Source organism: Mastomys coucha, unplaced genomic scaffold, assembly GCF_008632895.1.
Source record: "Mastomys coucha isolate ucsf_1 unplaced genomic scaffold, UCSF_Mcou_1 pScaffold15, whole genome shotgun sequence".
Taxonomy (NCBI): domain Eukaryota; kingdom Metazoa; phylum Chordata; class Mammalia; order Rodentia; family Muridae; genus Mastomys; species Mastomys coucha.
In genome coordinates, this window is record NW_022196897.1 from 104,931,450 (window position 1) to 104,952,614 (window position 21,165).

Consider the following 21,165-nt stretch of genomic DNA (forward strand, 5'->3'; position numbering starts at 1 on the left):
GAGTGAGGCAGGTCCTCCGCAGCCGCAGCGGAGTGGCCGGGGCGCGGGTCCCGCTGCGCCGTCTGGAGGTGGGCGGGAGGTCGGGGCCGTAAGGGCTGAGGTTAGCGCTCGGCTCTCGCCACCGGGGCTGCGCAGCGGGGTGGGGTGGGGGGAGCGGCACGAGCTCCGCGGAGGGCGGGCCGGGAGGAGGCGGTGGCTCGCAGGAGAACATGAATCAGCGGCGGCGGCGGCGGCGGCTGTGGAAGGAGCGCGGTGGCCCAGCCGCAGCCCCGGGGACTCCTCGCTGCTGACGGCGGTGGCCGCGGCTCTAGGCGGCCGCGGGTCCGGGACGCCCGGGCCGAGCGCCGCCCCCCGCCCCTCCCGCGGGCCTCCCGCCCCTCCTCCGCCGCCCTCCTCTCGGCGCTCGCGGGCCGGGCCCGGCATGGTGCGGCGTCGCCGCCGATGGCGCTGAGGCGGAGCATGGGGCGGCCGGGGCTCCGGCCGCTGCTGCTGGCGGGGCTGGCTTCTCTGCTGCTCCCCGGGTCCGCGGCCGCAGGTAGGGGTGGCCGGGGAGGCGGCGGGAAGCGGGGGGCTGCTGAGCGGCACGGCTGAGGGGCGCAGCCGGGGGAGGGCAGCGGGCGAGACCCGGGCCTGGGCCAGCCAGAGGTTGGGGTCTGTGGCCGGTGCTGGAAGGCCGAGGCTAGGACGCAGCGGGTGTTGGCTGCCAGACCTCCGGCCGCGGCCCCCGCCCCCAACTTTCTCGCGCCCGGGGCTGGCGGGGTGCAAAGGAAGGGAGTGGGGGGTGTGGGCAGCCGGGGGTGCTTAGGACTGTATTTTCCCGCCTCTGTGTTCCTAGTTGTTTGCTCCTATTTCCCCAGTCCTGAGGACCCATTCTGCCTTCCGCACACCCCCGAGGTCCCACTTTGAAACTACAGGGTCTTGGTTTGAGCACCTAGGGTTGGGAAGGTGCTGGATTCTAAAATACCTCTGCCCGTACTCCAGTTCCTGTGGCCCTTGGAGCTCCCGGAAACCCGAAGGTTGCATAGCTTGGGTTGGGTGAAGGTTACTGCTCCTTGTGAAGATTAGCTTTACGTTGCCACATAGCCACTGAGGCATTTCCCCGAGGCAGGAGGGCAGCACCTTTGTCCATAAGTTCACAAGGCACACATCTGGAACTGCTGGGTAGAGAAGGGGTGTAAAGCTATGTCTCCCGGTCCTGTGAGGGTGAACCAGTAGGGTAGAGACAGGGGCCCCGGCAGCAGCCACCCAGCTAGCATTTCTTAAAAACTGAGTTCTTTGCCACATTAGCCTCGCAAGGAAGGGAAGATAAAGAGTGGAAAGTATTTGCAAGCTAAGAGGTGCGTATCTGATGCTCAGAGAGCCCAGGAATGTACCTAGGGTTACACAGGAAAGAGCAGAAAGAACAGGTCCGGATTTCTTTTATGCAGATTCTTCACCTGCCCATCTGTTTAAAAACATGCCGGGAGGGTGTGTGTGTGGGCGTGTGTTTATGTGTGTCCACCCTTGCCTGAGGAGGGTAAGATTCTACTAAGTGGGCTCTGTTGGTGCCACAGTAGCTCTGGGGTCTTAGGGCTCTTGCTTAGGACCCCACCCCTCCCTTCTGCCTCCCGTCTTCCTAGCACCCGCCCCAGCACACATTCAGGTATTAATAGAGCAGGCGGCTGCCAGGAAGGCTGCCATGTGTTTGATCTGACGTGGTTTTGTAGCCATATGTTCTCCTCTTCAGGGGAGCACTCCCCCCCTTCCTTTCCTCGGCCTCCCCTCATTTTACAGGGTGGAGTCAGGGATACTGGCAGCAGTTCATGGGCTTGACTGACACCCCGAGCAGAGAGCTGGCAGCCTGTTGCACTGGTTGGATACAGCAGTCATGCCCAGGACAGTGCCTGCTCAGGGAGGTGACATGTGTCCACTGCTTTCAGCTCCGTTTGCCTTCTAGTGATTGGGCAATGGGGAGCTATGGGGAAGAAGTCTTTGGTGCTAAGGGAACTGGGTGATACCAGAAAACTAGAAGTCTTGTCATACTCTTTCTCCCAGCCTGGGTTCAGGTCACTATCCTTCCCACAGAATCCTGCCTCTGCTTCCTTGACACTGTCTGAGAGTGAGTCTTCTAGCATGGACACTGCTTTCTAGAAGAGAATAAATAGGAGATGTTCCAGGGACAAGGGCTATTTCAATCATACTGACACATCCTCTTTACCATCCTTCAGGTCTGAAGCTCATGGGAGCCCCAGTGAAGATGACAGTGTCTCAGGGGCAGCCAGTGAAGCTCAACTGCAGCGTGGAGGGAATGGAAGACCCTGACATACACTGGATGAAGGATGGCGTTGTGGTCCAGAATGCAAGCCAGGTGTCCATCTCAATAAGCGAGCACAACTGGATTGGCTTACTCAGGTGCAGGACTGTGGGGGAGGGAGTGGGAGGACAGCTCAGGGACCAACAGCCTGTGCCCTGAGAGCTGAGGCTGATGTCTAGAGGTCTGTGGTCTTAACATTTGGCAAACTGTGGAACTTTCTAGAAAATGGCCAGGCTAAACCCAATAAGTCTGCTCATCGGAGTTGCCCCTCTTTTTTTTTTTTTTTCCAGACAGGGTCTTACTATGTAGCACTGGTTGGCTTCCAGCTCACCCTCTCGTTGTGTAGACAAGTCTAGTCTCAAACTCACAGTCCATTTGTCTCAGCCTCAAGGGTGCTGGGATTAAAGGATCTGGCTCTCTTGACTCTGAAAAGTAAGCCTGATACTCTGTTTCCACAGCCTGAAGTCAGTGGAGCGGTCTGATGCCGGCCTGTACTGGTGCCAGGTGAAGGATGGGGAAGAAACCAAGATCTCTCAGTCAGTATGGCTCACTGTTGAAGGTGAGGAGGCAGTACTAGCTGGATGGGCCATTTGGCTTGGAATTAAGACTTATAACTCTGCAGAAGAGAGCTCAGTGTAAGCTGGACTGCCTTCTGTGGCTTAGGCCAGTGGCTCTCAACCTTCCTGATGCTGCGACCCTTTAATACAGTTCCTTGTGGTGTGGTGATCCCCAACCATAACATTATTTTTGTTGCTACTTCATAACTGTAATTTTGCCATCATTATGAACTGCGATGCACATATTTTTGGAGATGGAAGTTCGCCGAAGGGGTCTTGACCAACAGGTTGTGAACCACGTCCAGACCTCAGGGATCCTACCTGCTGGAATCTGGCTGTTTAAGAACCACAGAGGTCACCAGGACCCACAGTTTTCTGACGTCCAGTCTGTTTTCAGCCTTCTGTCAAGCATTCATCAGAAGCTGGACCTTGTTCTGCCAAATGGACCTACCAAAGGGGGGAGGATGTGGGGGAGGGGAAGGAGGCTCTGCAGCTGCTGGAGCTCAGAGCTGTGCAGCCCTGGAAAACAAAGTGACTAAGAAAGTAACAAAGGGCCCTGAACAGGAGCTGGGGCCTGCCAGCAGAACTCTGCTAAAGCTCCACCCACTCCCCCTCCCAGGGTGCTCCTCCCCCCACCTCCCCACCCCAGCCTCTCCCATACTCTGAGAAGGGCTGTCAGAGCAGGTCTGGGAAGGGACTGTGGGGGCTGGCAGCAGAGTCTGCCTTGCCTTAGGGGGCAGCAGAAAAGGGAGATGGGGAAAATGAAGCCCACTCCACCTCCTCCCCACACCTGCTGCGGGTTTGCAGCTAAGGGTCCTGTGGTGACTGCCCTTTACGGAATAGAATACTTCAAATGGAAATGAACTCGTGATTTGAGCAGTAGGAAAGTAAGAGGTGGCGGGGCTAACTCCCCCTCACTTTTTCTCCCTAGGTGTGCCATTCTTCACGGTGGAACCAAAAGATCTGGCGGTGCCACCCAATGCCCCTTTTCAGCTGTCTTGTGAGGCTGTGGGTCCTCCGGAACCTGTAACCATTTTCTGGTGGAGAGGACCCATTAAGGTTGGGGGACCTGCTCCCTCTCCCTCTGTTTTAAATGTGACAGGTGAGCAGCCTCAGGGGCAGGGTTTGAGCCAAGAGTGAGCTGGGTCAATCCCTGGGGGGAGCACTATAGAGTTGGGATATGAGTTTGAGTGTCCAGGGCCAGTCCCAGTGTCAGGGTTCGTGAGCTGCGCCACCACTAAGCTCATTAGTTGCATGTGCTCTGCCGGCTCGGTGGGCTGATAAGGTGTGACCCTGCTGTGTGGTTAAAGAGGGTGCTGGGGCCTCCTTTCCTCACCCACAACAGTCTGGTCCTTGCACAGCTGGCCATGAGAGAGGAATTATATGAGATCAGGGACACCCATCCTCCCCCCTCCCCAGGGAAGGAGCCAGAAACCAGCCCACGCAGAGCTAGGGAGGAGTGTCTGGCAAACTGGGAGCAGACTCGGCTCAGGCTATAGAAAGGGAAATGGAAGAGGGTAAAGGGGAGAGGGAGGCCAGCGCAGAAATACAGAGCCTCCTCATCTGCTGGGCCTTTCTAGAAAATTTCCCAAATTACCGTATCTGTTCAAATCCTGTACAGTTAGACCCCAGGCAGCCACAGTGCACACATTCTCCCAGACGTCCCTAAGAACCTGAGCATAGCCATCATATGCTTGTGAGATTTGCTGATCTGTGAAACTAAGTGTACTGTTTCCAGATGAGTCTGAGCATGAAAGGGAAGTCCCCAGGGATTTGCATCTTGATCGAGGTAACTGGAGGACCTGCTGGTGCCCAGGCAGGATCTGTTCAGAAGAAGGGAGGCTGGTTCACAGCTGCCAGCTTCCCTCCACTTGTGCGTGGTTAGGACCCTCAGGCAGTCAGCCCTGTAATAATAAGCACTCAGTGGAACTCCTGCCGCACGTACCACACTGTGCTGGGCACCGTGGGGAATGGAAGGAAGACAAAAGACTTGAGGATGGTTGGGTAGACAAGACACAGGCAAGGGGAGCTGAGCCGAGCCTTACAAAGCTGGAGTCTCCAGACTCGACAGTGACAGGGCGGAAAACAAAAGGGCTCTGGTGTGCACAATCAAGGAGTTGCCAGAAAAGGGAGGTGCCCTGTGCTGCTTGTGGGAGATGGGATTAAGGTGGGAGGCACGGTTATAACATTTCTCCAGGCTCTCACTGTGCACAGTGCACTTTAAATCTGTTACTTTAAAGTTCTCCCATTCATCAGATGGGGAAATAGCACCATCCAAGCCTTTTAGACTGCAAAGTCCTAGCTCCATTCCACCATACCCCACTGTCCAACCCCTTCCTTTGGCTAGAGGGACTTCTAAGATGTTCTGGCAAGAGCCTGAATTAAAGCCCCTCCTTCCTAAACTCAGACTAAGGTGGGAGTTGCTGCTTGGGGGACTGACTAAGGTTTTTTTGGCCCCAGGAGTGACCCAGCGCACAGAGTTTTCTTGTGAAGCTCACAACATAAAAGGCCTAGCCACTTCCCGACCAGCCATTATTCGCCTTCAAGGTAGGGGGACACAGGACGGGGTGGGAGAGGATGGGGGCGCTGAGAAAGGACAGGGGCAGTCTCAGCCAGCTGTCTAGCAGTAGAATTGGCTGGCTTTCCAGCTTGCAGCAGCTCTGCAGGAATCTCCAGGTGAGGAGTAATTGGCATAGCTCCCATTCCTAGTGGGAGCACCTGAGACCCTGCCACAGCTGAGACAGGAATAGAATCCTGACGTCACAGCAGATTTCCCATCACGAAGCAGAGTCCCTGGGAGGAAGGGGAGGAAGGAGCCAGCAGGAGATGGTCAAGGCTTTTATTCAACCTTGTCTCTGTCTTCTATAGAAGGAATGGGGGTGGGGGCAGCAGCTTGGTAGATGACAGAGGGTACCCAAAGTGTTGGTGCAGAGGAGGAGGAGGGAGGGAGGAGAGAAGCCAGTATGCAAAGGCACTTATCTGTGGATGCCGGGCAGTTGCCTGTTTCTCCTTTTGTAGTCCCAGAACACCCCTCCCCCCTCTTATTCTTTGGTCAGGGCCCTTTATTTGGGTAGCCAGCCTCTGCCCACAGCCTAGGCCCTCTCCTGGATATAAACAACAGTGCCCTACCGGTGGCTGGTTTATGCACCCCTCTGCCTTGGATGGGCTGATGAGCGATCTTTAGGAGGTACTCCAGGCCTTAGGACAAAATCAAGCCTTGACTCCCGTGCCTCCCTCCCTCCCCTCATGTTTTCACTCTGCACTGACACTAAGTCCCTATCCACAGCACCGCCTGCAGCTCCTTTCAACACCACAGTAACGACGGTCTCCAGCTACAACGCTAGCGTGGCCTGGGTGCCAGGTGCTGACGGCTTAGCTCTGCTGCATTCCTGTACTGTACAGGTAGGCTGAGCTGAGCACAGCAGGCTCTTGCTGCCTAACTATGCTCGTTTTTTTGGCTGCACTTTGTAATGGTGTTGTGTCACTTAGGGGATCTGGGTCTCCAGCACTATTCAGATGCTTCTCCGTAGGAAGAGCCTAGGCTACTGTCTGCTCTGTCCTTTACTTCTGTAGCAGACTTGCAGAGAGGCTTCAGGCCTGTGCCTTCTTTATGCTAGAAAGCAGATCAGAGTGGGCTTGGGCATCTGGAAGAGTATTTTCCTTTTTTCTCTTTTCTTCTCTCTCTCTTTTTTTTTTTTTGGTTTTTCAAGACAGGGTTTCTCTGTGTAGCCCTGGCTGTCCTGGAATTCACTCTGTAGACCACTCTGGCCTCAAACTCAGAAATCCACCTGCCTCTGCCTCCCAAGTGCTGGGATTATAGGTGTATTTTCCTTCTTTCAACTTACCCCTTTCAATATTAACAATCAAACCCAGGCCTGTCACATACTAGGCAAACCCTGTACCAGCAGGAAGATCAAAGAGCTTTTCTTTTAACATAGTTGATATTCCTCTCTCTCACATCCTGCCACTGCCCCTAAAGAGAACAAGAGGACGAGAAAGGGTGCTGAACCCTGGTGAATTTTATCTATCTATCTATCTATCTATCTATCTATCTATCTATCTATCTGTGCTGGGAATAGACCCAGGGCTTTGCACATGCTAAGCAAATACTCTGTGCCTATGTATTCCAGTCCTTTTTAATAAGAACCTTTGAAACTCTTCTAATTATGTCCCCTAGACAGGATGGGCTCTCTCCTGGCTTCACCCTGGCCACAGCCCTTTGTCCTAAGGGCAGAGTCTTCGGGGCTAAAGGACAAGCTTACCTGGCTTATCTTTTCTGCCACATAAAACTGTACATTTGTCCTGGCTGCTGTAGGTCTGAGTCCAAGGCCCGAATGGGCATCTTCTCTGGCCCATCATTCCAAAGGTAGACCTTGCTGTGATGTGTATACCTCTGTGTCTGATGACAGCCACTGGGTGTAGTGGGTGGGAACAGCCAACATCGTTCACATCCATGCACTGTAAGCCTGGATGCTGAAGGCTCCTTCCTGAGGCCCAGCTCTTCCAGGGTACTGGAGGGGAGTGCTCTGGAGATGTAGCTCATTGGTAGAGTGCTTGCTTAGCAGTAGGAAGCCCTGGATTCTATCCCCAGCACCACCTAAAATCAGGCATTGTGTTATTTCCTATCCCAGCACTCAGGCAGTTCAAGGCTATTCTTGGCTATAAAATGAATGAATTCAAGGCTAGCCTGAGATCCTGAGACCTCCTTAGAGGAAGGGGGAGGGAGGGAGAGAGACTATGACAATGAGAAGAAACTTGACTAAGGATATAGTGCAACGGAATGGCACTTGTCTGGCTTACATAAAGCCTGTACGTGATCCCCAACACTCCTGAATAAATAAGTAAATAAATAAATGTACTGGATGATTTTTAATGTTTAAGTATTGAACCATGGAGTATAAGGATTTGTGTGTGTTGAGAGCCGGGGATGCTAAGGATTGAACTCAGGGCCTTTTGGACTAACACTAAGAGAGTACTCTGCTACTGAACTCCCTCCCCTCCCCCAGACACACACATAAGCCTTCCTTTGTATTCTTGTTCTGGGCCCCTATGATGTAAGGTGAGAAGCTGGCTCACAGTGCTCTCTGCCCCCTATTCTTCTCACCCTGAGAAGCTCTGAGCTTTGGGGCAATGAGTAAATAGAGAAGGCAGATACTCTGGAACAACCAAGTACTAAGTACAAATAGGCAAGCAGAGTTTTCTGGAGTTGCTGAGACATAAGAAAGTGACCCTAGCCTGGCATAGTGGTACATGCTTTTAATCCCAGCACTCAGAAGGCAGCAGATTTCTGAATGTGAGGCCAGCCTGGTCTACAGGCTGAGTTCCAGGACAGCCAAGGCTACACAGTGAGATCCTGTCTCAAAAACAACCAAAGGGACATTTACCTGTCTTGACTCCCTGCCCCTTGCTGGGTATTGAACTCAGTGCCTTGCCCATGAACAGTCTACCCCTTGAGCTTGCATTCAGTCTCAGAGTAAGTAGAGCTTCTCTAGGAACAGCAGCAGGTCATTCCAAGAAAGAAATAGTATCTGCAAAATACAAAGGGTGAACCTGGTATGGCCTTGAGGTGGAGACAAGTTGGGGCAATTGTTTGCTGACAGACTTGGAGGAAACATTTGTTCAAGCTCCCATGCATTGCCTATCCTGTCTTCCACCTCATCTCAGAGACCTGACTCCTTATCTAATCTCATCGGTTTTATGCTTTTCTGGGTTTTGATTTTTTGTTTGATTTTGTTTTGTTTGCTGAAGGTGGCACATGCCCCAGGAGAATGGGAGGCCCTTGCTGTCGTGGTTCCTGTGCCACCCTTTACCTGCCTGCTTCGGAACTTGGCCCCTGCCACCAACTACAGCCTTAGGGTGCGCTGTGCCAATGCCTTGGGACCCTCTCCCTATGGAGACTGGGTGCCCTTTCAGACAAAGGGCCTAGGTAAGTGACTCAGCAGGAGATGCAGGACTGGAGAGGGAAGGCGGCATTCATTCAGTGAGCACTTACTGAACATCGACTGCATGTTACTGCATACCACATCTTATCTAGTTCTTATAGGAGGAACAGATAGATAAACAAACTGGAAAAGACAGAATAGTTTAAGAATACTTCAGGGTGCCCAAGCAAAATCCCCTAAAGAGGGCTAGAATACAGCTCATTGATTGACTCCTTGGCTAGAGATTCAATCCCCAGTATCCCTGAAAAAGATCCTGCTGGGATGGCCAGCTTTCTAACATTGTGACCAAGATTATTCATAAAGCTCAGGCTGGAGAACCACAGAATTTAGTTAAAAAGAAAACTCATGCTTTAAGTAAATGTATGAATTTGTTCATTCATAAGGCCCCTAGAGCCTAGGGAAAGGCCTAGGCTCCGTGACTGAGGCATGAGTAAGGCCTGCAGGATAAAAAGGAGCTGTATAGCCAGGCGGTGGTGGTGCACGCCTTTAATCCCAGCACTTGGGAAGCAGAGGCAGGTGGATTTCTGAGTTCGAGGCCAGCCTGGTCTACAGAGTGAGTTCCAGGACAGCCAGGGCTACACAGAGAAACCCTGTCTCGAAAAACAAAACAAAACAAAAAAACAAAAACAAAAAAGGAGCTGTATAAATATTCTGTGGGAAAGTGCAGCAAGGTAAGGAAGGACACAGCAAGTCAGAAGAACACTGCTTGTCGTTCTCTGCTTGTTCTCTGCTTGTTGAATGAGGCTGGGTGGGGGAAGGGCAAAGCAGTCCCAGGGTGATGAAGAGTCACACTATAGAGATGTGGGGGCTGGGCCACTTCTGTCCTGCCCAGGCTTCCCTCCCCAACACAGGGGAGTTAGCAGTTGCAGCTGGGAGGCAAGCCCTTTCCTCATCCTCTGCTTTCTGAGCTCTTCAGCTCTTGGTTTGTGTGGGATGGTGATGGTAGGGAAAGACAGGGGCTCCTAAGAGCTTTCTTCCTTTGGGTACAGCGCCAACCAGAGCGCCTCAGAATCTCCACGCCATTCGTACCGACTCAGGCCTTATCCTGGAATGGGAGGAAGTGACTCCTGAGGACCCTGGGGAAGGTCCCCTAGGACCTTACAAGCTGTCCTGGGTCCAAGAAAATGGAACCCAGGTAAGGGAGACAGTCCCTTCTGCCTCCCCTACTGTGCTGGAGAGTCTGCCCTGCACTTCTGAGACTTATGTCTCTGGAGGGTACGGGCACCCACAGACAGCCCCAGGCAATACCCTCCACCTCCTGGCAAGGCAAGCTCCCTGTCTCATTGGTTTGTCACTCCTCTGGGATAGCCCTTTGTATGCAAATCAGGAAGCCTATCCCTGCTCCTGCAAGGGAGGGGGGGCAGCAGGGGACACTGATGAGGCTTTACAGTCCCAGCTCTATGTCCTGTCATCCTCTGGTAGTGATGAGATTTGTTTATGTTTCAGAGAGGCCTCTCTCCTTCAGTCCAGGGCAGGAATGTGGTGACTCCCAGGGGATTGTGTTGTATAGCCCCTAACACTCACTGGGCCCCTAAGGTTCCCTGATTCCTTAGCTGAACCTTCTTCTGCCCTCCCTGCCCAGCTAGAGGCTTCCCTATGCTCAGTGTAAGGGTGGGGCTTTTCCTGGCTACAGGATGAACTGATGGTGGAAGGAACCAGGGCCAATCTGACCAGCTGGGATACCCAGAAGGACCTGATTTTGCGAGTGTGTGCCTCCAATGCAATTGGTGATGGGCCCTGGAGTCAACCACTGGTGGTGTCTTCTCACGACCATGCAGGTAAGGCTTGTAGGACAGGCTTTCAGGGATTACACTGACTGATAGGAAGAGGCTAGTGACACCTGTCTTTGAAGTGCACGCGCACACACACACACACACACACACACACACACACACAATTAAGGAGTCAAGCAGTTGCCGGGCCATGGTGGCACACGCCTATAACCCCAGCACTTGGGAGGCAGAGGCAGGCGGATTTCTGAGTTTGAGGCCAGCCTGGTCTACAGAGTGAGTTCCAGGACAGCCAGGGCTACACAGAGAAACCCTGACTCGAAAAACCAAAAGAAAAAGGAGTCAAGATGAGACCGGGGTTGGTGTTTCTGTCTTGTTTTTCTCCCTTTGCTTTGGTACACTGCAGGTGACACTGCAGTGAGAGCCTGTCACTTCTCAGGTACAAACTCTTGGATCTTTGAGGTCTTTTTGATTTGACACTCTGCTTGGCTTAGGAAATCTTTTAGCAAGGCTAGGTGAGGTGGCCATCCTGGCAAAGTTATAAAAGGACATTTTGGTGTCAGCCTGGCTCATGACATTGCCTTTCCCTGTCACAGGGAGGCAGGGCCCTCCCCACAGCCGCACATCCTGGGTGCCTGTGGTCCTGGGTGTGCTCACTGCCCTGATCACAGCTGCTGCCTTGGCTCTCATCTTGCTTCGGAAGAGACGAAAGGAGACACGGTTCGGGTAAGGAAGTGGGACCGTGGCCAGAGAGGTAGGTGGTAACAGAGGGCCTTGTAATTTACCTGAAGTCCTGGGTTTCTCTTTAGGCAAGCCTTTGACAGTGTCATGGCCCGAGGGGAGCCAGCTGTACACTTCCGGGCAGCCCGATCTTTCAATCGAGAAAGGCCTGAACGCATTGAGGCCACATGTGAGTGCAGGGGCATCATAGAAGGGAAAAGACAGGCTATCTTGTGTTCCTACCTTTTACCGACTCATTTATCTAGCCAAAGTGCTTGAGCCTTGATAAGCCCCACAGTAATGAAAAGGGACACCCTAAACTGCTTGGTGGAACGTATCACCACAATGTGCGAGATCCAGGATCTGCTGAGGGCAGAAAGCTGGGTGGAGATAGTAGGCTGGAGTATGGATTTGCCTGCAGCTCCACTTCCCTTTCACCTCCTCCCTGCAGTGGATAGCCTGGGCATCAGCGATGAGTTGAAGGAAAAGCTGGAGGACGTCCTCATTCCAGAGCAGCAGTTCACCCTCGGCCGGATGCTGGGCAAAGGTATGGGGGCTGGGGGGCGACTATCATGAATTTGCCCTCTCTGCATGGCTTGTTCCAGTTGCTTCCAGGATGGATGTGAATTTGGGTCAGCTCCTATAAACAAGATATACCTGTGGATGCCTGATTTAGGGGTTTTACAAGGAATCATGGTTAGAGGCAAAGAGCCATTCCCAGTACAGACACCTCTAAGAGCCTTAATTGATGATTTTATGACCACCTGAGAGGGAAGGGTAGGCATGGGGAGCCTGAGGTGTCTTGCCCTGTCCATTGATTTCTTGTTTAGGAGAGTTCGGATCAGTTCGGGAAGCCCAGCTAAAACAGGAAGATGGCTCCTTTGTGAAAGTGGCAGTGAAGATGCTGAAAGGTGAGTTAGACAATGGGATTTGTTGCCAGGTAGGGAAGAGGGGTAAAGAGAGTGACTGATCTGGAGCAGGCGCCACTCTGCCTGAGATTTCACAAGAAGCTACTCAGCACTCGCAGGGATGCTGACTGCGCCACGTGAATAATTCAAAAGCATAAGCCCACGCAAAGATTCGTGCCCCAGCTTTGCTCCCTGCCGTCAGCGGTGATGGTGTTCACCGTTCACTCCTGGGTGATTACAGCTGTGATTGGTGGAGCTCCTGAGCTGCCAAAACCTAAGGGAAAGGCCGATTTCCTAAAGGGAAGTCTCTGAGGTGGGGACTGTTACAAGTTTGAGGCCAGCCTGGCCAGTATACTGAGACTTAAAAGAGAAAGTTTAGGGGGCTGGTGAGATGGCTCAGTGGTTAAGAGCACTGACTGCTCTTCCAAAGGTCCTGAGTTCAAATCCCAGCAATCACATGGTGCCTCACGACCATCTGTAATGAGATCTGACGCCCTCTTCTGGTGTGTCTGAATACAGCTACAGTGTACTTACATATAATAAATAAATAAATCTAAAAAAAAAAAGAGAGAGAGAGAAAGTTTAAAAACTCAAGCCTGGACTGGTGATTACAGTACTTGTGAGGAGTGAGGCAGAAGGGTCACAAGTCTGAGACTAGGCTGAACTGCAGCATGAGCCCTGGATCAAACAATCAAAGGATAAAAAACTGAATTGGGAAATGTTACCAGGCAGAGACAATGTTAGAAAACCCCAGTCCCTGGCCCCCGGTGAAGCCCAGGGCTTCTGTGAGTCTTAGGAGTCCTTGGAGGGTGGCGGGGAGTGGTGAGTCTTGTTTCCATTCCTTCCCTTTCCTATTCCCAGCTGACATCATCGCCTCAAGTGACATAGAAGAGTTCCTTCGAGAAGCAGCTTGCATGAAGGAGTTTGACCATCCACACGTGGCCAAGCTTGTTGGTGAGCCCATTTGGAGGAGGCAGATATAGAATAGGGCTAAAAATATGCTCCACCAACGTGAGAGGGCAGCCTGGAGGAGAAAAGTTTGGCTACCCAGTGAGCAAGCAGGTAGTTAGTGAGGTCCTGTCTGAAATCTGGCTGGAAGGATCTGAGCTCGAAAGTGCTTATGTGGGTGGGGGAGAAACAGAGAACATACACTCAGAGCAAGGGCCAGCAGGCAGAGCAGAGCCCTTCATGAGCAGTCCCCAGGCAGGAAGAACAGTGCCAGGGCTAGAGACGGAAGCCAGCAGGTAGTGAGGGCCTGTAGCAGATGCCTAGCTGTCTGGGCCTTCATGTGCCTAGGTCCTGACTCTTCCTTGTCTCCCAGGGGTGAGCCTCCGGAGCAGGGCTAAAGGTCGTCTCCCCATTCCCATGGTCATCCTGCCCTTCATGAAGCACGGAGACTTGCATGCCTTTCTGCTCGCCTCCCGAATTGGGGAGAACCCTTTTGTGAGTGCCTCAGGTGGGGGTGGCCAGGAGGAACTGGGTGGGAAACTGGTGCCTGGAAAAGGGAGAGAACCTGGGGAGAAGAGGCATGGTAGGCAAGACTTAGGGAGCCAATGGGGACAAAGGGCTCAGAGCCCCACCACATTAAAACTGGCTTCCTTTTCCCTCTTGAAGCTCTGCTAGGAATTTTAGGTCAGGCAAAGACCTTTTGGGGAAGAAATTTGATTCTGCAGCTTTTTGTCAGGCTTTCCACAGCTTCCATAGAAGGTCCTTGATCCCCTATCTCCTTTTCAGTGATTCTTACAGTAGTCTTTAGGCTTTCTGGCCAGAGAATTTCATTCATTATGCCCCGCACAGAGTGGGGAGGTTCAATCTGATCTTGCCCTGTCTGTCTACCAGAACCTGCCCCTTCAGACCCTGGTCCGGTTCATGGTGGACATTGCCTGTGGCATGGAGTATCTGAGCTCCCGGAACTTCATCCACCGAGACCTAGCAGCTCGGAATTGCATGTAGGAATTCTGGTGGCCTGTGGGTGGGAGACAGCTAGTGCCTCCTGGCACTTGGTGATGTCACCTCCTACCTTGGACAGAACCTCCTATGCATGGGGCTAGCCTAGCTTTAGCAAGGCTCTGAGCTTAGGGAAGACTGAGTCTGCCTTTCATCACCCCTCTCAGGCTGGCTGAGGACATGACAGTGTGCGTGGCTGACTTTGGACTCTCCCGGAAAATCTATAGCGGGGACTATTATCGTCAGGGCTGTGCTTCCAAATTGCCTGTCAAGTGGCTGGCCCTGGAGAGCTTGGCTGACAACTTGTATACTGTACACAGCGATGTGGTGAGCAGGGTGGCCCAGTGGGGCTTGGAGTGAGAGTAGTAGGGTGGATTAGTGTGGGTATGAGTGTGCAGGACCCAAAATGGACCACCAAAGTTCTGCTCTTTGAGCTTTGTCTAGTTATGAGACCCTTGAATCCCGGGATACAGTTCTGCTTGGCTCAGGAAGCCTGGTAACATTCCTCCCCAACCCTGATTTTATACCAGTGGGCCTTCGGGGTGACCATGTGGGAGATCATGACTCGTGGGCAGACGCCATATGCTGGCATTGAAAATGCTGAGATTTACAACTACCTCATCGGCGGGAACCGCCTGAAGCAGCCTCCGGAGTGCATGGAGGAAGTGTGAGTATCCCGGGTAGTGGGTTATGGAAGGAGCTTTGGCTCAGGGCTGCTACTGCACCTGACTTTTGTTTGTCCTTCTTTTGGGCCTTGTAGTTGAGTGTGAGGATTAATCTCTACCCCACATTACCGATTTTCCCTGAAGCTCCCTGTTTTCTGTCCCTCCACCCCCTTTTGTTTTCTGGACAGGAGAATGTCCCTAGGCAGTTCAGGTTGGCCTCCAAACTCCGGAATGACAGCTATGAACCACCATGCTTGGCTCTTACCCCATATCTCCTGCTCCTGGCTTTTGCTGTCTGTTCTTTCCAGTCTCTGGGGAGAAACCGGAACTGTGAAAGGCAGAAGACAGAGTTGAGCAGCAGCCCAGGTTTCCTTGTCACCTTTTGGGAACCTAGCTAGTAGTCTGCAAGGCTGGCTCTAGCACCCTGTCTCTTTCTGCAGGGCTGCACAGGGCCTCAGGGAGAACAAGCAGCCTGTGACTGTCTTTTCTTGATCAGGACAAGATGGGGAGGGAACTGGGCTTCTCCCTTGGTCTCAGCTTTCCCTTGAAGAAGAGCCCTCAGATCCTGGGAAGAAGGAAACCAATCGCAAAGCTACCAGACCAAAGTACTATGCTGGCAGAACCCCGGCATAGTGTAAACAAACCCTTTTGACGGGGTGACATAATTGACCCCAGCTGGGCCTTTTAGGTATTCTCCCAGGCAATCTTCCTCTCACCCTGTAAGGAAAAGGCTTATTTTCTCCATTTTGTGGATGAGGAAATAGGATTAAAGAGGTTAAATAACATGGTCAGGGTCACACGGCTATTATGTGAATAAGTTAGTACTCAAACCTAGATCCTTGTGGCTTTATTGTTTATGCTCCAAACCCTGAAATCAACTGTGCTTGGTCTGTTCTAGTATTATTGCCTGACTCCAGTCAAGACAGAGTAGAGTGGTCCAGGGGAGTAAATACATGTTCCTTTTGTGACTTGGGGTTAGGTCTCCGATGTTGCAGCCATGAGAAGCAGATGGAAGCTGATCCTGAGTGGCAGCAGTGGGCTTGAAGGACCTGGGGCCTGGGTACCAAGAGAAAAACATCTAAATTATTTGTTTACTTATTTATTTATTGTGGTGCTAGGAACTGAACTTAGGGACTGTATCTGAAAAGCAAGCGCTCCACCGAGGAGCACACTTCAGATGTCAGCGTGCTTGCAGCAACCAGTTCTGCCCACCTGTTCTGTAAGCAGAGCTCAGGGCATTGTTGATGTAGAAAGCTCAGCTCTCCTGGTGGCTGTACCCGGCCTCACCTTCTAGAGCTTCAGAAGCTGCGCTCCAGCCTCAGTCCTCTTGGTGAGCTCTGAGGAGGAGCGGTAGGGACAGACCCTGGCTCAGCCTTCTCCCAGACTGGAGCTGCTGTTGAAGGGTGGGTGGACACTGGCCTCCCACCAGGCAGCCTGGTGGAAGGGTGCCAGTTGGCTTCTAGCACAGCCTTGAGAATTATATCCTTGTCTGGCCATATACCCGTGGTTCTGGACCATTCCCACAGCCTGCCTGGGGTCTGGCATGATTCTTCTGCCATTGGAACCCCAATTAAGAAGACTTTTTTGTGAGACAGTACTTGGAGTTTTTGCCATGGACAAAAGTCAGGCATTGTTGATTGCACTTTGTTTAAGACCTTCCCCACAAGGGAGGGGGGGAAGTGAGAGGGAGGGAGGGGAGGGAGAGCGAGCGAGCGAGCATGCACTTAGAAACAGTGAGAGCTCAGGCTAGAGAGATGGTTCAGTGGGTAAGAACACAGACTGCTCTTCCGAAGGTCCTGAGTTCAAATCCCAGCAACCACATGGTGGCTCACAACCACCCGTAACGAGATCTGACTCCCTTTTCAGGAGTGTCTGAAGACAGCTACAGTATACTTACATATAATAGATAAATAAATCTTTTTTTTAAAAAAAAGAAACAGTGAGAGCTCAAAGAGAATTTGTAAGGATAGAGAAAGAAGTGCGGGTGAGATATTCTTAGCAGAGAAAGAAGACTGGAAACTTTTCTGAAAATGTAAGCATACATGAGTGGGTGCTGCCTCATATGTGCTTGGGACAAAAGAGGAAATATACATGTCTGCCCCCTCAAAAGATAACCCAGAGTCTAGGGTCTGGGATATGGTAACTTGGTGATAGAGTACTTGCCTAATACATACTAGGCCCTAGTTCAAAAAACAAGAAAATCCTGACTTCAGTCTTTTTGTGTAAGACAAAAGTACTTTTATTTTAGTCTCCTCCTTAGAAGGATCAGAAGAAAGCTGGACACTAGCCCCTGTGGCTTCAAGTCATAGTTCTGTGACTTTGGAGAATTTGTTTGAGATGATCTCACTTATCTTAGCCTGGACTCAAAGGAGCTGTATAGCTGAGAGGTACCCTAGACTTCAGATCCTCCTGCCTCCACCTCCCAAGTGCCAGAATCACAGCGGTGTAGCAGAGGTACTGAAGGTCAGACCCAGGTCTCTGTGCACACGGGGCAAGCCTCCTACCAACCGACTGCATTCCAGTCCTGTGCTTTATTTTTTGAAGCATGGCTTTGCTATGTCGCTTTAGCTAGCCTCTTATTCAGACTGGTTTTTTTTTTTTTTTTGGGTTTTTCGAGACAGGGTTTCTCTGTATAGCCCTGGCTATCCTGGAATTCACTTTGTAGACCAGGCTGGCCTCAAACTCAGAAATCCCCCTGCCTCTGCCTCCTAAGTGCTGAGATTAAAGGTGTGCGCCACCACCGCCCGGCTCATTAAGGATTTTTACAAAGGATTTATTTTTATTTATATGAGTACACTGTAGCTGTCTTCAGACTCATTGGAAGAGTGCATAGGACCCCATTACAGATGGTTGTGAGCCACCATTTGGTTGCTGGGTATTGAACTCAGGACCTCTGGAAGGACAGTCAATACTCTTAACTGCTGAGCCATCTCTCTAGCCCTTCATTAAGGATTTTTTTGCATAATCTTTTTTATTACTATTATTAATTTATTTATTTCACATCCTGATCACAACCGGTCCTCCCAGTCCCTCCCTCCCCCTTGCTTCCCTCCCTCCATCTTCCTTCGCTTTTCTCCTCAGAGAAGGGGAGGCCTCCCCTGGATATCAGCCTACCTTGGCTTATCAAGTTGCAGTAGAACTAGTATTTTTTTTTCTTTTTTTTTTCGAGACAGGGTTTCTCTGTGTAGCCCTGGATGTCCTGGAACTCACTCTGTAGACTGGGCTGGCCTCGAACTCAAAAATCAGTGGACTAGTATTTTTTAAAGATTCATTTTTAAGCTGGGTGATGGTGGTACAGGCCTGTAACTCAGTACTCAGGAGGCAGAGGCAGGTAGTGAACTTTGGTCTCTCGAAAAAGCGCTATTGGAACTGCTGAGCCATCTATCCATGCTCCAATTTTCATATTTTCTTTTTTTTTTAAGTTTTTTTAATTATTATATGTAAGTACACTGTAGCTGTCTTCAGACACACCAGAAGAGGGCGTCAGATCTCATTACGGGTGGTTGTGAGCCATCATGTGGTTGCTGGGATTTGAACTCAGGTCCTTCGAAGAGCAGGGTGGTGGTGATGCACACCTTTAATTCCAGCACTTGGGAGGCAGAAGCAGGCAGATTTCTGAGTTCGAGGCCAGCCTGTTCTACAAAGTTGAGTTCCAGGACAGCCAGGGCGCTATACAGAGACCCTGTCTCCGGGAAAAAAAAAAACAAAAACAAGACAAAACAAAACAAAACAAAAAAAAGGAACTGTTAAATGTAGCAAGATGGCTGAGCAGGTAAAGGTGCCAAGCCAGAAGGCCTAAGTTTGATCCCACAGACCCACGTGGTGGAAGGAGAGAGCCAGTCCCTGAAACGTGTGCTGTGGTACATGCATGAGGTCAGGAGTGTATATACATTTACACACAAATATACACATACACTAAATGCATGTATTTTAACCTGATATGTAGTTATCCTTCTAGAGTAGTGTTAAAGAATTGTTTTCCAAGCCTGGTAATGGTGCATCCCTTCAATCTCCACACTAGGGAGGCAGAGGCAGGTGGATCTGTGAGGCCAACCTGGTCTGTAGAGTGTGTGTGGTTTAGGATGGCCAGGGCTACACAGAGAAAGCCTGTCTCAAAAAACCAAAAAGGGAAAATGAGAGAGAGAGCTGTTTTCCCATCTCTGTGTCACGTGATTAAGAGGTCCTCTGCTTTGTGGCTACCATGTCCCCTTCTTCTTCTTTTTACCTCAGGTATGATCTCATGTACCAGTGCTGGAGTGCCGACCCAAAGCAGCGGCCAAGCTTCACATGCCTACGAATGGAACTGGAGAACATTCTGGGCCACCTATCTGTGCTGTCCACCAGCCAGGACCCCTTGTACATCAACATTGAGAGAGCTGAGCAGCCTACTGAGAGCGGCAGCCCTGAGCTGCCCTGTGGAGAGCAGTCTGGCAGCGAGGCAGGGGATAGCAGTGGCATGGGGGCAGTAGGTGGCATCCCCAGTGACTGTCGGTACATCTTCAGCCCTGGAGGGTTGGCCGAGTCACCAGGGCAGCTGGAGCAGCAGCCAGAAAGCCCCCTCAATGAGAACCAGAGGTTGTTGTTGCTGCAGCAAGGGCTATTGCCTCACAGTAGCTGTTAACCCGCAGGCAGAGGACAGCTGGGGCCCCCTGGCTCTGCCGGCTGCTGTGCTGGCTGACTAGGCACAGTCTGATCACAGCCCAGGCAGCAAGATATGGAGGCTCCTGTGGTAGCCCTCCCAAGCTGTACTGGCGCCTGGACTGACCAAATTGCCCAATCCCAGTTCTTCCTGCAGCCGCTCTGGCCGGCCTGGCATCAGTTCAGGCCTTGGCTTAGAGGAGGTGAGCCAGAGCTGGTTGCCTGAATGCAGGCAGCTGGCAGGAGGGGAGGGTGGCTATGTTTCCATGGGTACCATGGGTGTGGATGGCAGTAAGGGGGGGTAGCAACAGCCCTGTGGGCCCCTACCCTCCTGACTGAGCTGCTCCTACTTTAGTGCATGCTCAGAGCCGCCTGCAGCCTAGATCTCAGCACTGCCCGCCACACTTGGGCTTAAATGCCAGGTTTGTTTGCCCCTCTAAGTCACAAAGAGATGTCCATGTATTGTTCCCTTTTAGGTGATGATTAGGAAGGGATTGGCACACTTGGGTCCCTAAGCCTTATGGCAGGGAATGGTGGGATATTCTCAGGTCTGAATCCTCATCACCTTCCTGATTCCCCACCCTTAGCAGGCCTGGAACTGGCTGGGTGGCTTTGGGGCATGCAGAAGGACAAAAGGCTACAGAGACCCGACTTCTAAAGGCAGGGTCTGAGTCTGGCAGGTGGAGGGGTGCTAAGGGTCTGGCCCAGGAGTTCAGCGTTTCAGGACTCCTCCAAGCTTCTACAGTCTAAGCATGCTGCCAGGCCTCCAGATATCCCCACACTAACAGAGGCAGTTTTGTCTGAGCCCAGCCCTTTCACATGGTGACCCTTAGGTTTACCCTCCTCTCTAAATGGACATCCTTGTTTGTCTCAAGTCTCCAGAGAGACTCCTGATGGCTGATGTGGGTAAGAAAAGTTCCTGGAACCAGGGCTGGGTGGAGGCACCTCCTGAAATGCACGAGGCAGGCTCTTGGGCAGGCTCTTGCTGTTAGGAATATTTCTAAGCTATTAAGTTGCTCTTTCAAAACAAATAAAATTGAAACATAAAGAATCAAAGCTCTGGTTTTTTGTTTTTGTTTTTTTTTTTTTTTTTTACATTACTAATATTGGTTGGCTGGAGTTTTTGTTGTTTTGAGACAGGGTCTTTTTTTTTAAAGATTTATTTTATGTGTATGAGTACACTGTAGCTGTATAGATGGCTGAGCCATCATGTGGCTGCTGGGAATTGAACTCAGGACGGCCCTGCTCGCTCCGACCCCTTGAGACCTGTCTGGTATCCCCAGCTGGTCTGGGATTCACACAAATGGACCTGCCTTGTTCTTCTGAGTGGGATTAAAGGCTTGTGCTACCATGCTCAACCCAAGGCTTTGTCTTTTAAATGTTTACTTCCCCCCCCCACACACACACCTTTGGATCACAAGACAATGAAGCATCTTTGCATAAAGAAAAGTCTAGAAAAGACATGCCAAAGTGTAGACAGTTATCTTTACGTGATATGATTAAGGAAACCTTCTTCTTCCTGTATCTTAAATTTTCTGAGTTAAACACAATGTGCTTCTCATAAGTAGATTAGACCCGCCATGTTAGAGATAATTAATATATAATCTTTGTAGATAACTAGGAAGATGTAGAATGCCTGTAATCCCACCACCCAACAGTAATAACTCCTACGAGACTCTGGGAAATGCAAACATGTTGACATTTAAGTTGGAACAGAGGCTCTCTACACTCGCTGCCAAACATTTCCCTGGGTCTTCATCTCTTC

The 21,165-nt window shown here is 51.4% G+C and overlaps 1 protein-coding gene and 1 long non-coding RNA gene across 4 annotated transcripts in view; one reads left to right on the forward strand and one right to left on the reverse strand.

Moving 5' to 3' along the window:
* Window positions 1-20,456, forward strand: Tyro3 (TYRO3 protein tyrosine kinase). 3 transcript variants are annotated; one of them, XM_031371542.1, is made up of 19 exons: window positions 1-68; window positions 2,208-2,391; window positions 2,752-2,852; window positions 3,782-3,952; window positions 5,311-5,397; window positions 6,137-6,252; window positions 8,599-8,776; window positions 9,782-9,927; window positions 10,426-10,570; window positions 11,119-11,248; window positions 11,332-11,432; window positions 11,694-11,789; window positions 12,073-12,153; window positions 13,012-13,104; window positions 13,472-13,593; window positions 13,990-14,099; window positions 14,265-14,424; window positions 14,628-14,764; window positions 18,993-20,456. In XM_031371542.1, the coding sequence occupies exons 2-19, from the start codon at window positions 2,219-2,221 to the stop codon at window positions 19,381-19,383; spliced, it is 2,538 nt and encodes an 845-aa protein (XP_031227402.1). In that variant the 5' UTR covers window positions 1-68; window positions 2,208-2,218; the 3' UTR covers window positions 19,384-20,456. The 3 variants fall into 3 exon arrangements, with proteins under 3 accessions (XP_031227402.1, XP_031227401.1, XP_031227400.1); XM_031371541.1 differs by having other exon boundaries at window positions 30-100; XM_031371540.1 differs by lacking the exon at window positions 1-68 and adding an exon at window positions 134-535.
* The window catches only part of LOC116090737, a 14,704-nt gene continuing 9,133 nt past the window's right edge, over window positions 15,595-21,165 (reverse strand). Inside the window, exon 2 of the long non-coding RNA XR_004118803.1 lies at window positions 15,595-15,818. This is a non-coding gene — a long non-coding RNA (uncharacterized LOC116090737). The remainder of the gene's footprint in view (window positions 15,819-21,165) is intronic.

Coding starts and splice junctions, on each gene's coding strand:
- Tyro3 (XM_031371540.1), top strand. CDS start 442: ATGGCGCTGAGGCGGAGCATGGGGCGGCCGGGGCTCCGGCCGCTGCTG. Junction 8,777..9,781: donor CTTTCAGACAAAGGGCCTAG/GTAAGTGACTCA, acceptor CTTTGGGTACAG/CGCCAACCAGAGCGCCTCAG. Junction 11,433..11,693: donor TGAACGCATTGAGGCCACAT/GTGAGTGCAGGG, acceptor TCCTCCCTGCAG/TGGATAGCCTGGGCATCAGC.